At 30.1% G+C, this 16,173-nt stretch overlaps 2 protein-coding genes across 5 annotated transcripts in view; one reads left to right on the top strand and one right to left on the bottom strand.

Annotated features, from left to right (window-relative positions):
- The window catches only part of LOC136795396 (odorant receptor Or1-like), a 16,389-nt gene extending 2,257 nt beyond the window's left edge, over positions 1-14,132 (top strand). The window contains exons 2-8 of the mRNA XM_067045831.1: positions 958-1,163; positions 3,117-3,283; positions 3,821-4,092; positions 4,174-4,273; positions 8,087-8,194; positions 11,298-11,450; positions 13,987-14,132. Of these exons, the coding sequence (XP_066901932.1) occupies positions 958-1,163; positions 3,117-3,283; positions 3,821-4,092; positions 4,174-4,273; positions 8,087-8,194; positions 11,298-11,450; positions 13,987-14,046 (1,066 nt within the window). The 3' untranslated portion in view covers positions 14,047-14,132. The remainder of the gene's footprint in view (positions 1-957; positions 1,164-3,116; positions 3,284-3,820; positions 4,093-4,173; positions 4,274-8,086; positions 8,195-11,297; positions 11,451-13,986) is intronic.
- LOC106692784 (histamine H2 receptor) overlaps positions 1-16,173 on the bottom strand; it is a 581,552-nt gene that overhangs the window by 150,734 nt on the left and 414,645 nt on the right. The gene's annotated exons all lie outside the window — the stretch shown is intronic.

The raw sequence follows: 16,173 nt of genomic DNA, 5'->3' as shown, positions 1-16,173 counted from the left end.
ACAAAGGCAATTAGCCGGCATTTAAAGAATTTTAAAGGAAAAAATGAAAACAAAATAAGGAATCCTTGAAAATGACCTAAGTGGTCGAAACGTCGGAAGTTTAAAAAAGAATAAAGTTGAGAGAAAAAGGATCAAAATTGTTTTAAAGAAAATAAATATTATGGTAAAAATTATTTAAATTAGCACTCTTTATCTGTTAAAAACATATTTCTTTTGATAATTGTCTGAAAGGAATCAAATTTAGAATGAAATAAAATTCGTGTTGAATAAAGTAGTAGATAGTTAAAACGATGATACGATGTTTAGTTTAGTTTCAATTAAAATTTAATCAGAAACAGATACCTACTTCATTTAGTAAACGTCAACAACCTCTAAGCTTCATAACAAGCAGCTTAAGGAGAACACAATACCACGACCTTGTCAAAATACATTTCATTATTGTTAAAATTGATTCTACCAATCATTAATTAATTAGTCTTAATGATTTATAACACAAGAAAAGAGTTATTATTTGTACATTCATATGTATTAATCAGTAAGTAATTCAGTACTATCAAATACCTCTATTACCTGACCCTTGAAAAAATGGATAGCGAAGATTTATTTTTTTCTATATTTAAACTGATTTATAATAAAGAATGCATATTTATGTATAAACATCTAATAGTTTAATAGGATAGTAAGAAAAAATGTATTTTAATACAAAATATAAATTTTTGAAATAAATTTCCTTAGAAGTTAGAAGTTTTTGAGTTGTATGAATACTGCATTGGGGGTACGATTTGCTATGCTATCTCATCCGGGCAGTAGTGGATCATTTAAGAAATAAATATTAAATAAAACTATATATTAATGCCTAAAAATTAAAATGTAAAAATTATATATATTTATATTTATAAAATAACAGTAAATAGACAAGAGAACTGCATAGGAGAAAAACATATGTTGTGTTTATAGGGTTTATGGTATAGCGTTGTTCATCTGGGATTTCATCCAAATTGGCCCGGAGGTGGCTGCTTTGTACATAGCTTTGAGCAATGGTTCCCTGAAAGGAACTGTTCTAAACCTAAATACAGTTTTAATGGGTGGAGTCTGTTTTATGAAAATAACAGGTATCCTTCTAAACGAGGCTAATATAAAATGGATCATCGCAAAGTTAGAAGGTAAGTTGAATTTTAGATTAATATCTCCCATATCACAGCCCTCGAAGAATGGTGCGTAATTAGAGGATTTAAATCAATCCCAACAAATCCAATTAAATCACCATTACCCTTCGTCGTGAACCTACCGACTAACCTACAGTCTCCTTTAAATAATGTTGATCTTACCCCTGTCGAACAGATCCGATACCTTGGACTACACCTGGACAAACGACTAACCAGGAATCCTCACACAAGACTGAAAAGACAGGAAACTGCACATCGATTTCGACTATTACAGCACTTACTGGACAAACGGTCTAAACATCGAATTCATTAAAAAAGATTGATCTACATGACTGTAATAAGGTCAATCTGGCCTTTCAGCGTTGAGTTTTCAATCCTTACGATAAAAAATCCTTCGTAAAATCCTCAATACTCCATATTTTGTCACAAATAAAATCATACATTTAGGCCTTAATGTTCCATATGTAACCGATCTCGCCTGGACCAGATATTATTCCTTCCATTACAGACTCCCAAACCCAATAGTTTCTAACCTTGCTTCCTCTTCCCTTCCTGAGAATCCTCCGAGGCGCCTGAAAAGAAGATGGCCACGAGACCTGCTAATGTAAAACGTCATTGAGTGCTACCAATGGGTAGTTTCTCTACAGGCCTGTAACACTCCAATTTAACTAAGATCAAATTTACTAAATATATTATAATGTACAGTTGTAAATAGACATAAATATATAAATAAAAAAAAGATTAATTTCAAAATAATAAAGAAAAGTTGATGATGTTATATCTGGTACATAAATTGTTAGGTTTTATTGAAGAATTTACTCAAAAATGCAATATTTGAGAAAAAAGGAACTTAAAAGTATAATAAAACTTAATAGATGATTTAAAAAATGTGCAACTAGCTTTTTGCAAACTAATACATTTAGATGATCGTTGTTTGGATTCGTAGAGAATTTCACGATTTTTTAAATTAGTGGCTATAAACTTCAAGATGGCTAGTTTTATTTATTTGAGTTATTCGAAAAATTGTATTTTTTTTTTTAGATTGGAGGAAGATAGTGGGAGTTACTAAAGGTATCAAAATAGTAAAAAAAAAAATTTATTGTTAACCACCGTTTCGCCCCACTTTAGAGGGCTTCGTCAGCCCATTCTAAAATGTTTGTATCTTGTTCTTCCATTTACCCCTGACAAAGCCCAGTAAAGTTAAACGTAGGTTAACAAGAAATAGTTTTCTTTTTCTATTTTGATACCTTAATTGACCAGCACCCGGACTATCTTCCTCCAATCTACATCATACGGTCAACTATCTTGTCCCTTTGTTTTTTGGGTTAAGAAAAAAAAATGTATACCACTCTGAGTTAGATTTTATTTTTTCAAAACCAGAGTTATTGCACATCTAATTCGTGAGTGTAAACACTATTAAAGTTGTTACTAATGCTATTTTTTGTAATACAGTAATTAATTAGTATCGATTAGAATGTTCATGAAATGCCAACTACAAATTCAGACGGATATAAAAAAAAATGCTTTTGTATCGGAAGGATGAAGACCATTAAATGGTTGTTAATTGTATAATTGTTAAAATATAAGCAAAAAACACTTAAATAAAAAAACTGTACAATACCGGCTGAAATATTTATTTAATTTGTTTCCACCTTGTGCCAAGTGTATTTAAATGTTATTTATATGATTATAGTTCATTTAAAATTGTTAATTAAAAGGGTATTTGAAATTTTAATAATAAATATAAAATATATTCGTTACATAATACATTAGTTTTTCTCAGATTTATAATGAAGTTATATAAGAAAAACAACTTTAAAAATATAAATTAAAGTCAAAGGCCTATTTATTTCTTATGAAATCCTAATGTAGCTATGTATTTAAAAAATATTAAATATAGATGATATTAGTCTTTAAAAAGTACTAATACGCAAAATAAATACATTATAGAAATGGAAAACAGAGGGAAGAATATGCTTGGTCTCAATGAATACAAAATGATTGCAGACTACAGAGACAGACGCTGTAAACTCCTGGTGATAATTGTCTTCACTTACCTTTCAGGTTTAGTCCAATGGGTTGTTAGACCTATATACGATATATGCAATGGTAGAACGGTAAGGATATATTTCTATTTAATAATAAATGACCTTCCAATTAATTATGCCCATTTAGATGTAAATTCCGTCAATGTTAAAAAAATACTATTATAAATATGTATTATAACAGTCATAAAGAGTAAACTACTTTGTAAGAAAGTACTGTTTCTTGATTCTTCATGTTCTTTAGTTGATTTGCTCATAATTACGCTCAACCGCCAGATTTTTCCCCATAAAGGATCCCTATTTGATGAGGCTGGGAATTATTAAAGCGGAACATATTGTATGGATTCAAACATCTTACTTAAATCAAAATTCTAGAAATATATATTTTTAAAAAGATTATATGAACAATTAAAAACATAAATGAATGAAAGTTAATTCTATCTTTTTAGCTTTATTCGACAAGCAGTCCTAGGTTAACCCATCGATACTGTACATACCTACATTTATTACGCTGTTGAACATAATAAATATTCTATATATTTTACATTTATGGTCACGTAGTTTTGTTTTATTTATTTTTATGAAAGTAAATAATTAAACTTTGTGTAGAGCCTCATCATAGAAGCAGTGATACCATGGGACAAGGACACCATATATGGTTGGACCATCGTTTTCATCCTCCAATTCGTCCACCTCACGACTGCCATCATGGCACTTATAATAATCTACGTCTTGTACTTGTCCATCATGGAGATGATTTTGTGCCAGATAGATGTGCTTCACTATTCCCTAAAGAAATTGGACTTTTCGCCACCTGGAGCCGATTACCACTCTTCTATTACTCTCAGATACTGTGTTAAGCAACATCAAGACATTTTATCGTAAGCACACTTTCTTTTGTTGTTAAAGATAATTATTTATCAGTTTAAAAAAAGAAATATATAAAAACGTTTCTTTTTTAGATTGTGTTATAGATTTCATAAGGTAGTGAATGTACAGCTTTTCGTATTTATGATGTTCAGCACTGTGGTCTTATGCTTGTCTGTCTTCGAGTTGTCATCAGTAAGTAACAAATTTATTTAGTACACTTTTAATGATTTTTATCGGAACAATAAAAATATTTTCTAGTAGAATCGTTCTATGCCAACTCAACACAGGCCGAAACCGGAACGTCTCAAATTTAATAAAAAATTGGCATAGGTGTTCAGAAAAAAAAAATGAAATTTTACCAAATATATATTCTATAAATTTCTTTTAATGGGCTCTAAAACAAAAAACACCAAGTTTTGGAATGTCTGTTAAAGAATTTATTATTTAACTAGCGACGGCATTTCCCAAAAATTAATATCAAATTTGTATTTAATTTCTATTTTTAAAAATACATTTTTTACACATTTGTCCCTTGAATATATAGTATTGTAAATCACAGGAAAAATAAAGACTGAGATAAAAACGGCTTCATTGTAAACAAAAATCGTAAAATAAATTTCCATTTCTAATAATTCAACTTTGTATTCAAGTTGATTATCACAGTAATGTCAATACTGGTATTTTATGAAAATAAAAATGGGCGCAAGAGTGAATAATTATTCAACTGATAAATGTCATGAAACAAAAGAGTTTTCATGAATTATTAATTTTAATAATATTAACATCATGTATGATTTAATTTTTTTTAAATTATTGCTAGTTAATAAAGTATAATGATAACAAAGTTTCATATCAATTTTAATAGATATTTCTTCTTCTTTCTCTCCCTCCTTAGTGCCGTTCAGTGTGGAGGTGCCTTTGTCCAAGCAAACCAAGCCTCTCGATCCCAAGCCAGCACCCTCATGGCATCGTAGTTCTTGCCTCCCACTCTGGAGATGTAATCCTTCCATTGTATTCTGGGTCTCCCTCTTGGGTGTTTTCCTGTTGGTCTGGCCTCGAAATATTTTCTTGGACCTCTGTCTTCACTCAAACCATCAGAGTTGTCTCTTTTCGACGGTATCCTTTATGGAGACAGTTCCAACATCCTGTCTTGTCCTCTCGTTTCGTTTGCAATCCCTCCCAGTTTGGCCTACCACTCTCCGTAGATATCTCATTTCCATTGCAGTGAGCTTAGGTGCTTATCAAGTGTTACCCATCTTCCACTTCCGTAAGGAAGGGTAGGTAGGTATATATCCTAGAAGATATGTACTTTAACATTCAACTCTACCTCCCTCTTCCCTATAACACGTGTTGCAGAGGTGGTAGTATACTACATTTGCCTTTTTTATCCTATTGGATATCTCTTGGTCTACCTTTCTATTCCTGCTGAACACTGTTCCTAGGTTAGTGTACTTGTTCACCAATTCTATAGGTTCATCTTTGCAAAGTATTTCAATGTTTTTCTGTCCCCGGCCTATATGCATTATTTTGCTTTTCCTCACATTGATGGTCATTCCCTTTCTTTCTAGCTCAGCTTCCCATTCAGTTACAGTTTGTTGTAGGTTCTCTTTATTATCTGCTATAAGGACTATGTCATCCACAAATACCATTACCTGGGCCAGTACTGTCTTTATGTTCCATTTCCCAATAGTAGTGCGGGCTTTTCTCTGTTTGCACATTTTCAGGATCCATATAAATGATGAACAGGAGGTGGCTCAAACTATTTCCTTGTTTTACTCCTTTCTCAATTGCAAAGGTTTCGGACTCTCTTCCATTAATCCTGTATATTCCCTTGGAATCGAGGTAGGTCAACTTTATAGCCTCTATCAATCCTTGCGGGATGTTTTTTTTTTTTTTCTTCAAAAAGAGCGTTCTATAGTTCTTGTCTAGGAATCAAAGGCAGCCTTTAGATCTATAAATGCTTAGAACATACTCTTTCCTCGTTCCCATGATTTTTCGATAGTTGTTCTGAGAGAAAAAATAAATAATTCATAAAATATAAACTTTTTAAAAGCTCAACAGAATATCAAGAAAAATAAAAGATAGTAAAGTTTTAATTTCATTAATTAATGCTCCAAATGTTTTTGATTTTATCTAAAATCGACTAGCACTACCTTAATTAAACTCAGTTTATTAATGTACAATAGACATATTACAATGATCGTCGATATTTTTCTCATTGAAATAGTCTGACAGGGCTAAAATGCATAATTAAAAAAAAATCTCTAATTTATCTTTAATTTTTTTTATTTGAAATTATCAACCATCTTATATTTTCACCAGTAATGAAAAATGGACAAATATGAATCATGAAATAATCTAGTAATTAACTGAAGGAGAAAATAGTTTTCATTCAATCGGCTAAGAAAGATTGGAGAATCGGAAAAAGTTGAGAGCACCCAACAAAGTTATTAATCGTTTTTAACTGCTCAAGAAACCCTTAAAAACTAATTTTCAGAGAAAAAGAAAAGTATAAATTTTTAAGTAACATTAATTATGTGTATTTAAAAAAAATATTCGTCTTTCAATCTTAATAGCAATAAACAATGGATTTAAATAAAATATGGAAGAATTTGATTATCATTGTTTTTCCATGATTCTTATGACAATAGTCAGATTTTTTACTTTCGTGTGAAATATACATTAATGGGAAGTATTATCGTCCTGAACAGTAATAAAATAGCTTTTTTTGTAATATACAAGGATTGATTCCATATTAAATCTAGGGAGGTAAGTAAGTGTGTAGTGTAAAAACTATATTTTATGTGTTGAATTGTCATGGAATGATTCAATATTTTAAATAAAACAATGCACATTTTTTAAAAAAATTGTTTGCACGAGACAGTAATTAATGACTAACTAACTAAAATCTAATAAAACCTAAACAGATAAACAAAAAACAAGTACAAACGTTTTCAATATAAGACCTAAAGATAAATAATGTAATATGTTGGCAATAAAGCATTACACATTGAGTTTTACTGTTGCCATAGTAACGCAGTTACTAAAATGACTTATTAGCGCAAATGGACGGACAAAAATTATGTGAAACATTAATATAAATATAAAATTAAAAAATGGAACAAAGAATTAAAATAACGAAATATCAAAATAAAATAACGAAATATAAAATTAAAATATTGAATATAAAATTATATAATGAAACCGACATTCCTATAAATTTAGATGAGAAAAGAACATGTTTATATTAATTTATGGGTATCATGTCCAAGTCGGACTCAGGTAACTCTGGTATAAAGTGCCACATGGACCCAGGTAAGAGGTGGCATATTGTAACATGACTTATTTTTTATTATTTGATATTTCAACCAATTTTTGATTATGAGCTATTTATTTATGAGCTTTAAAGATACAGATTTAAGAATAAAAAACTAACTTATGGGGTGGAAGGTTAAGTGGAACATTAAACTAACCAAAACTATTAAATCACTTTTACTGTTTGCTATTAACCTATATAACTCTGTCCTGCATCTTTGGATAATCTTCTTTCCAGCCCGTTAATATCTAACGACCAAATATTTAAATATTTCAGAAGGAATTTCAAAAGAGAAAATAATGAGGCCCTGAATATATATTTATATATCTTCTATTTCTACGGTTTCAAAATTTATTTAAGCGTCTTAGAGCTCGATGGTAATTGGCCACAGACTGCATTAAAATATTATGGCCTTGCATAAAATAGTCAATGGGCAATTTCCTCAATGATTGTTCAATGCAAGGGTACGTTTCTTTTTAATAAATAGTGTCGATTGCACTACATTAAATTTCTCTATTATTTATTTATTTATTTCTAAGAAATCAGATATATCCTTTCTTACTTACAATTTACTTTTTTAAAACGGTCAACATTTCGGACATCCGTCTATTCTCATCATACCTTACTATATTTAGATTAACTTTTTTTTTCTGTCACATTAATGTAAATATATTAACTTCTTTTTTTAGATTAAGGATACAACCTTATTTAAAGTTTCTAATCTTTTGGAACTAACCCTCAACACTGTATTCCTAATATTTATGTATTGCTTATACTGCCATAATACTGTGGACAAGGTAAGAATAAATTTAAATTTACTTTATTTATTATAAGCACTTTTTAACTCAACTTATAGTGGAATGGAACTTTCAAATAAAATGTTATAATCTTTGCAACATAGTATAATATATAATTGATAATAAAAGATATAAATTGTTAGTTCAAATTTGGACGCTTCAGGCGAATTTTTTTTCAAATGTTTTATATTTTTTTAAGTCAACATAGCGTAGAAACGATAGAAATTGTTTACAGATAATATTATAAAAATAAAATCTGAATAATCCCATTAGGACAGTATCTTAGCCTCAGTAGCACATATTTTGTTATCAATATTTCCCATTTAGGATTCAAAGGATAACGGAAAATATACATATATAAATAAATATAGGCTGCTGAGATCAAATTTAACGAGTCCATTTCTTGTAATAATAAAATATATGAATATGAAATACTTAAGAAATACCAGACAAGGATGAGGGGATATTATTACAGAATCATAAGCGCGACGAGAGTGCTACATATTATTAAATACTAATACTTGATAATTGAGGGGATAAAGTGGATCTCTTGAAGAAAGGTTTATTTACAGTTCAATTACCACTCTCGTCCATATTTAATGGAGACGTGTGGTTGGGTAAACCATAGAACTACCGTCGTAGTTAAACCCTATTAGTTAGAGAAATCGCCGGAGCGTTTAGTCATTTACCAGAAACTGTGGGCATGGCATTAAAATCCTTGCCTGGTCCGTTTAATATTTAATCTTGCGAATGAATATATATATATATTACCTTGGTAACTATCAATGATTTGATTATTAAAGTCGTAAGAATCGAAATTTATATTACTTGGGTTGTAAGAAACAGCCAATCGCATCGGAAATTGTAAATAGAGACAATACATATATAAAAAAATAGAGACAATAGACATATAAAAAGGTTGATAAGTTCCACCCCCCAGTTACCTACAGTTAAAGGAGCAGTGACCTACAACTTATAACTGCAAATTTTGATTTATCCTTAGTTATATGTTTATCGTTTATAGTTGCCCACGCTCAGCAGAGAAGGCGGTGAGTTAAAGGAAAATAAAAAAAATAAATATAATCGCAAAAGGAAAAAAGAAGACAAAACAATAAAGAATAAATTACTCCTTAGGCGCCACGTTATTTTTTCTTGAAAATAACGAAAACCCCGAAGCATTAAGCCCACAATATAACTAAAATATACCCCTATATAAACAATTGTTGAATTATGACCACTGACGAATACCTTTACATGTAGATAACAGAAAATCTAGGGGTATTACCTACCCACCTGTTGAATTATCGTAATATTCCGTGAACAACAACAAACAAAATATAAGTAAATAAAAAAGTTGAAAGCAGGGAAAGAACAGCAGAACTATATGTACAAAAGTTTAATAATAATAAGAAATATATATACACAGAATGAAAAGGAAAAAAAAAAGAATTCTTATCAATTAATAAAACAATTAGAACTTATAGGCTGACTTAACCTTAACTTAAATGCTTAACCTTAATAACTATGTTTACATTATTATTACTCTTATCCAGGACATGCTGAAGAAACGTCACTGCACTATAGCCCCACTTCTAGTGTTAATGACCGTCCATTGAAGTAGAACACCATAATTTTATAAAACAAAAACATATAAGATGACATTTCTCATTCTCTATTTCGGTTCAAGCAGTAAATACAGAAGCCTTTAAACTATTACCACTTCACATTGAACAATCGTAACGTGTTCCAAAATCAAACTGTCACCTTCACAAAACCAATACCCAATCGTCTGAACATACGTGTTCAAAATCAAAATTGTCGTCTTCACCAAAAAAACAAAACCCTTAACTTCTTAACTTCTTTTTTTATTCTCTACATCTTTTTCTCAAATTCACTTCCTTTTTTTTCCATTAGAAGTTAATTATTTATTTTGTTAAATCCATAAATGTCATTATTTTTGTTATTAACTTCACTTTCATCTTTTATTAAGAATTATTACTTCAATCTATTTATTTTTATTTTTTTTATATTCAAAACATTGTGTACAGCTAGGGGTTTCTTTGTATGAGACTATACCTCCTCCTCCTCATAATCGATTGTTAAAAAAAATTGTACCTCTTACACTATCCATGTAAGGCCCACCAGGCCGATTTGTTGTTAAATAAATTGCTTATTGAACAAAAAAGAACTCTGAGACAGAAAAGTGTTTAAAAAAATAAATAATACATATACTTAATAATACTTTCTAAGGAAGTACTGTTACTTGAACAACGGTTGTGCAAGTAGGTGATTTCGTTAGAGTGACGTTATCGAGGTTACAAACAAGGTAATTTAAAATCTGATTTTAATTTAGTCAAATAAACAATAAATTATGCCCTAATGTGAAATAATAAAAGCTTCTTAAATTATATTATTTCAACAGTAGTATTTTTTTGTTTAATAAATAATAAAAATTTAAAAAAATAAGATTTAGCTCAATATAAAAATTTTTTTAATAATGGGAATAATTTTAAATAAAATATTACAAATACTTCCATGAGTCGTATGTTTGAAAATATATTTTAATATGATGAGAAGGATGAAAATGGACAGTAGAAAAAGCTGCATGCATTATAAAAATGAGAAATTAATATAATAAAATTGTGAGAAGTTTTTGTTAGTATTATTTAATATAACATTTAAAAATGTCGGCTTAGTATACAATTTTTAGAGTTTTTCTTTAGTCGTTTTGATTGATATATAATAATAAAACAAAAGATAATTAATCATAATTATCACTTGTCTGTCTTAGGCTACTACTTCTTTATTGTTCAGTAAGCTAATCATTTATCCTCATCAAGCTTAGTAGGTTCTGTTTTAATCTTAACTGCTTTGAGAATTTATTTATTGATCTTATTAGCAAGCATTTTTGTTAGCAGCAAAGCATCTAACAAAAAGACCAGTCCAAATAGCAAAGTTAACTATGAATGTATTAAGGATGTATTATGTGTATGTACTGTTGTATTAATACATTTTTAATATAAAACCCTATGAAATAAAAAAAAAACTGTTATATGTAAAAATAACCATTTATATGTAAAATAATACCAAGAATAATTTTCAGTTGACGGAAGGAACGCTGAGAGCGGCATATAAGAACAACTGGTACATGGGCAGAGAGGAGGATAAGAAGTCATTAGATATTCTTTGCACCATGTCCATAAAACCTTTTGAATTTGGATTTATTATACCTGTTAATTTGGACACGTTTATTACGGTATGTATTAGCAATATTGATAATATTGGGGTAGACACCTTTTACTTTAAAGCATTCAATAATTGCTATATAAATCAATGGCCGGCCAGGAATAGTTTCATCCCATTAATGCCCCCACTTTCCCTAGTTGTACCTGATCTTAGTTTTGACTTAGTAGGAGTATTCATGATATTGTATTAATCGTAGAAAGTTTTAATATGCTAAATGGTATAAGTATAGAATTGTGAGCAACCTAATTTAATGTCCATGTTAAATGCAGAGGAACACCTAGCAGGGTTCCAGAACAACTTGTTTTGGAAACTTGAAATCTTAACGAGATAATAAAATCTCCAGCAGCTCCGTCATATCATCAGTCGTCCATCTCACTGTTCCTTGTTTCCTCTCCTAGTTTTTTCTCCATTACTCTATTATTATTTTTATCTATTGTTTTATTAGAGGTTTAAAAATAACACAAAACAAAAAGGAAGCAACAAGCTCAGCTGGTTTGTTAAGTGACGTCATTCTCCATTTAGCAAACCGATTCTCCACCATGTTAAATTTTATACCCTTTTAATATGTTAAAAGAAGGAAATATTTCTTCATTTGACACATCTTTGTCCAATTTACATACTTTACACTTAATACCATGAATAGCCATAATTATGTTTTTTTTTTTTTATTTATATTTAATATATATTTATAATCGTGGGGTGACCCAAAATATTGATTTAATTTGTTTTTATATGTTTTATTTCCCTACCTTGAGCTGCCAGATCGTTTAAATCACATCTCATGTTACATAAGCTTTTGTGATACCTTGTCTAATCCAATTTTATCCCTTTCCATATATGCTTTCTTCCTTTACCTCATATGTAGCCATTTTCAGGGGAATAATAATACCAGGAGTCATCAAAACTATCAGTAAAATATACTTCATTCCTTATCTATTGCAGTAAATGTTCTATTTTACGGTCTCCAGATTCTATAACTAGAAATTCTGAACCACCTTATAGATTTACTTTATTTTCCTATATAAATAAATATACTTATAAGTTACTTTTTATTCTTGAACAGTAAACATCTGCCACTCCACACGTGGCAGCGTATAAGTGATGAGTACATACTGAGTGCGCGTGTACTTATTTACCTGAAATGTTCGATTGTTTTGGTTTATAACTACACTATTATCGTTACTACTTTGATTTGATCACAGCTGTAATCTTTCGCTCATTATGCTAGCTAAAATGGATTAGCAAAGCGACATCGCATATTATGGGGTGTATAAAAAAAAAAAAACGACTGCTCGATCCCAAGTAGAAATCATTTTTTGCAATGGCTGTCAAAGAACTCTTGGACTACAATTTCAACTTCCGCAAAATTATAAATTTTTTTCTCTTAAAGAAAATTTGGCCATGGATCGAAACAAGTAGTAATCCGATGGTAAGAGGTCTGGACTGTATGGTAGATGAGGCAGGAGTTTGGACTCATGGAGTTCTTTAAAATTTTCTTTGGTTTGATGGGAAGTTATTGCTGAGTGCTGAGGAGGAAGTTCGTGAGGGACCAGTCTACTGCTCTTTTTCAACTTCCCTATGGAGAGTAGTGGGCGACTAACAGTAGCTTTCGACACACCACACTCCCAGGCAAGTTGTGGTTGTCAATTGTGGACAGATTTGACTTAACAGCTTCCTGCAGAACCTAATTAATATCCATTAATGGTCGCCCAGAGTCCTTCTTCCTTTCCAACGTCGTATCTCCATTGATTAGTATTTCAAACCAACGCCGCGCAATGCGCTGGTCAAGGACACCTTCCCCTTCATATTTAATAATTTCACGAGTTGCTTCAGCGGCTATGATTTGTTTTCCCCTAGTAATGCCTTAAAATCACGAGAATTTTGTAGGACACTGTCATGTTTCTTCTTTGAAACAAATAACAAACTGAGGCTTTTTTAAAAGAGATCGAATGGGATTTAACAAGCTTCGGGAATGTATTCGTAAATAGGATTAAAATATTTACAGTCTTTTGAAATCTTGAATTTGATAAAACGATCATTTTTTGTTTAATCACTCCATTAAATAGATAAGAATCAGTTCATAGTGCTTGTTAAAGTCGAAAACATAGGTCGGTTATTTTCTCCATGTGTAAAAAGTAAATACCTGTCTTGTCGAAAAACATTTGTGAACAAGTTCTTTTTCAACAGTTCTTGTAGCTACCAGATTTTCAGAAGAATTTCTTCTACAAAACAGTTAAATCACTAGTGAATTAATTAATTAGCTGGTTTCCGTATTTAAACCTCATATCATATATTTGTAAGCTATACAATAATAAAATTATATAAAAAGATTAATATAACAATGATTTAGAAGAAATTTGGTGAAAAAAACCTATATTATAGTGAATCAAATTTAAAGTTAAAATATCTTGATAAAAACTATGAGAACTTCAAATTAAAAAAAATGTGTTTATATCAATTACTATATAAACTTATTTGAATAAATATTTCTAATTTATTCAGTAAAATAATTTCTCACTAATGCACTTTTCTCTATTCATTTACAGGTACTCAAATCAGCTTTTTCCTATTACAACTTCCTAAAAGCGATTGCTGATGAAGAATAATTTACAAATACATCAATAGAAATTCAAATGCAACAAAAATCTGTAGTTCTGTTACTTTAGAACTAAGAAGCTGGAAAAATGTAAACGAAAATACAATTTTTAGAGAAATTATGTTTATTTTAGTGTATAAAAGAAACCATAATTCGTTTTCATATCCACTTTAAACAACCTGTACAGATAATATAATCGAACATTCGGTATTCCTATACTTTCCAGCACTGAAGTCTTGTGAAGGTATTCAAGTAATTTTAAGGTTATAATTTAAGGGTATTCTCAAGAAACATCTTAAGCAAAATTTTAGAGAAATTCCAAATATACAGAAAATAAAAATTTAAAGAATTTTGAAAAAATGCAGTTATTTCACCCCAATTTTTGATAACTGAACGTAATTGAAAACTATGTACAATTACTAGTCAAAATTGATGAGTCTGCCAAGTATAGGAAGGGGAAATAAAAAATGGCGGCTGTTTCAAAACGTTAAAAATAATTAATTTTTTTAAATTAAATTAAATAAATTTATTTTTATTAAGTTACTACAGGAACTAGATGATCTATAATGAACAGCTTATGGGGTATTACTTTTTGTTTATTAACATTTAAAACTGAAATTAGTTTAAGTCAGAATTAATTGTCTGGTATGTCTGCTCTGTAAAAGGTGTTGGTTAGTACACTCAGAAGTGCTTAGGACCTTATTTAACGCGATATAAAATTAATAATTCAAAATAAAATTGAGCTTCTGAATATTTAAAAACTTTTTAAAATTTTGTGGTAATTAAACAACCAATAATTATGAATTCGATCAATGAATATTTGCAAGCGACAAAAAGTGATTGCTGTGTCAACATCCGGGCGCCAAAAGCTGTGGGAGAGAGAAAGCAAAATTAAGCTTAAGGAAACCTGCCCAATTTTTAAAATAACTTTCTAAACAGATTAATTATCAACAGCACATTTCAACTTATTTATTAATCATTTTTAATTGGTTGTCATAATAATCTTTTTCCTGAGGCACACCACAAAGATTAAGGGAGGCCCCAAACCATAGACTAATAGCGATGTCTCGGCAACTTGTATCTTCCCACAGTAATTTTTTTTTACTTAAGTAAAATATAAATTTAAAATTTTACAGTTTTTAATCAGTATAATGAATTCAAACGAAACAGAGACAATATAGCTCTATAATGTAAAAAAAGTAAATAATAATGTTATTTTAAAGTAATGCTTAGTTCATTTACTACATTTATTAAACCGGCAGGAGTGTCCTAATTCTTTGTCCCCTAAGAGGTGTTCCGTGAGCATTTGTCTCATGGCAGTCGATTTGTATTGCTTTGTTTATATAATTGGATGTGATGATAATAAAAATCTTCGTGGCTACTTTCAATCCTATTTGAAATTGTAAATCGCAGCTCTTCCACCAGGGGCTGACGAATCCAGATTTCGTAAAAGATCTAAGATCTTCTTGCCTCGGCTCATGATTTAAAATAAGAAATGCAGGACGTGTCCTGCTGAGCAAAGTGCTGAAAAAAGGAAAAAAAAAATGTCATGTCAGGAGTGTTCTGCTGTGAGGAATGCTCGGTCTTACCGTTACGAAGGGGCCAAAGCCAAATCAAGTATTAAGGTATTGTAAAAATAAAAGTAAATACTTTTAGGTATTTTCTGGATTCCAGTTTCCAACGAAGCGAACGTAATTCATCAGTTCACTTACATATATATTTACATCTCATTCGGCCATATTTGATCGGGTGATAAAGAAACTTCTCAAATAAAAAAATTAAAACTATTTTACTCCGAAGCTGAACGGAAAATGGCACCACATATTTTTAATTTAGGAGTAACTCTGTCCGGGAATAAGTTACGGTAGGTTAGTGGCACATTTCTTTACACCGGTGTTGGTAAAAAATTACACCTGAGAGCAAGTCAGAAAAGTCAAAAGTTTTAGAAAAACAGTTATACATTCTCTTTACTGTCCCTCAGGGCGAAGTAGCCAGGACTTCAGTTTTAGCCGAAATATAAACTTTATTCCATACATTTTACAATAAGGAATATAATTAATCCAGAATATTTTTTACCTCAAAAGTAAAAAATGTCTATCAATTAATTAATTTAATATCCAAAATAGTCTCAACACTA

This window comes from Halyomorpha halys, unplaced genomic scaffold, assembly GCF_000696795.3.
Source record: "Halyomorpha halys isolate HHAL.00 unplaced genomic scaffold, Hhal_1.1 Scaffold71.1, whole genome shotgun sequence".
Classification (NCBI taxonomy): Eukaryota; Metazoa; Arthropoda; class Insecta; order Hemiptera; family Pentatomidae; genus Halyomorpha; species Halyomorpha halys.
Note: the sequence above shows the minus strand (reverse complement) of the source record. Positions and strands in the feature narration are given on the sequence as shown.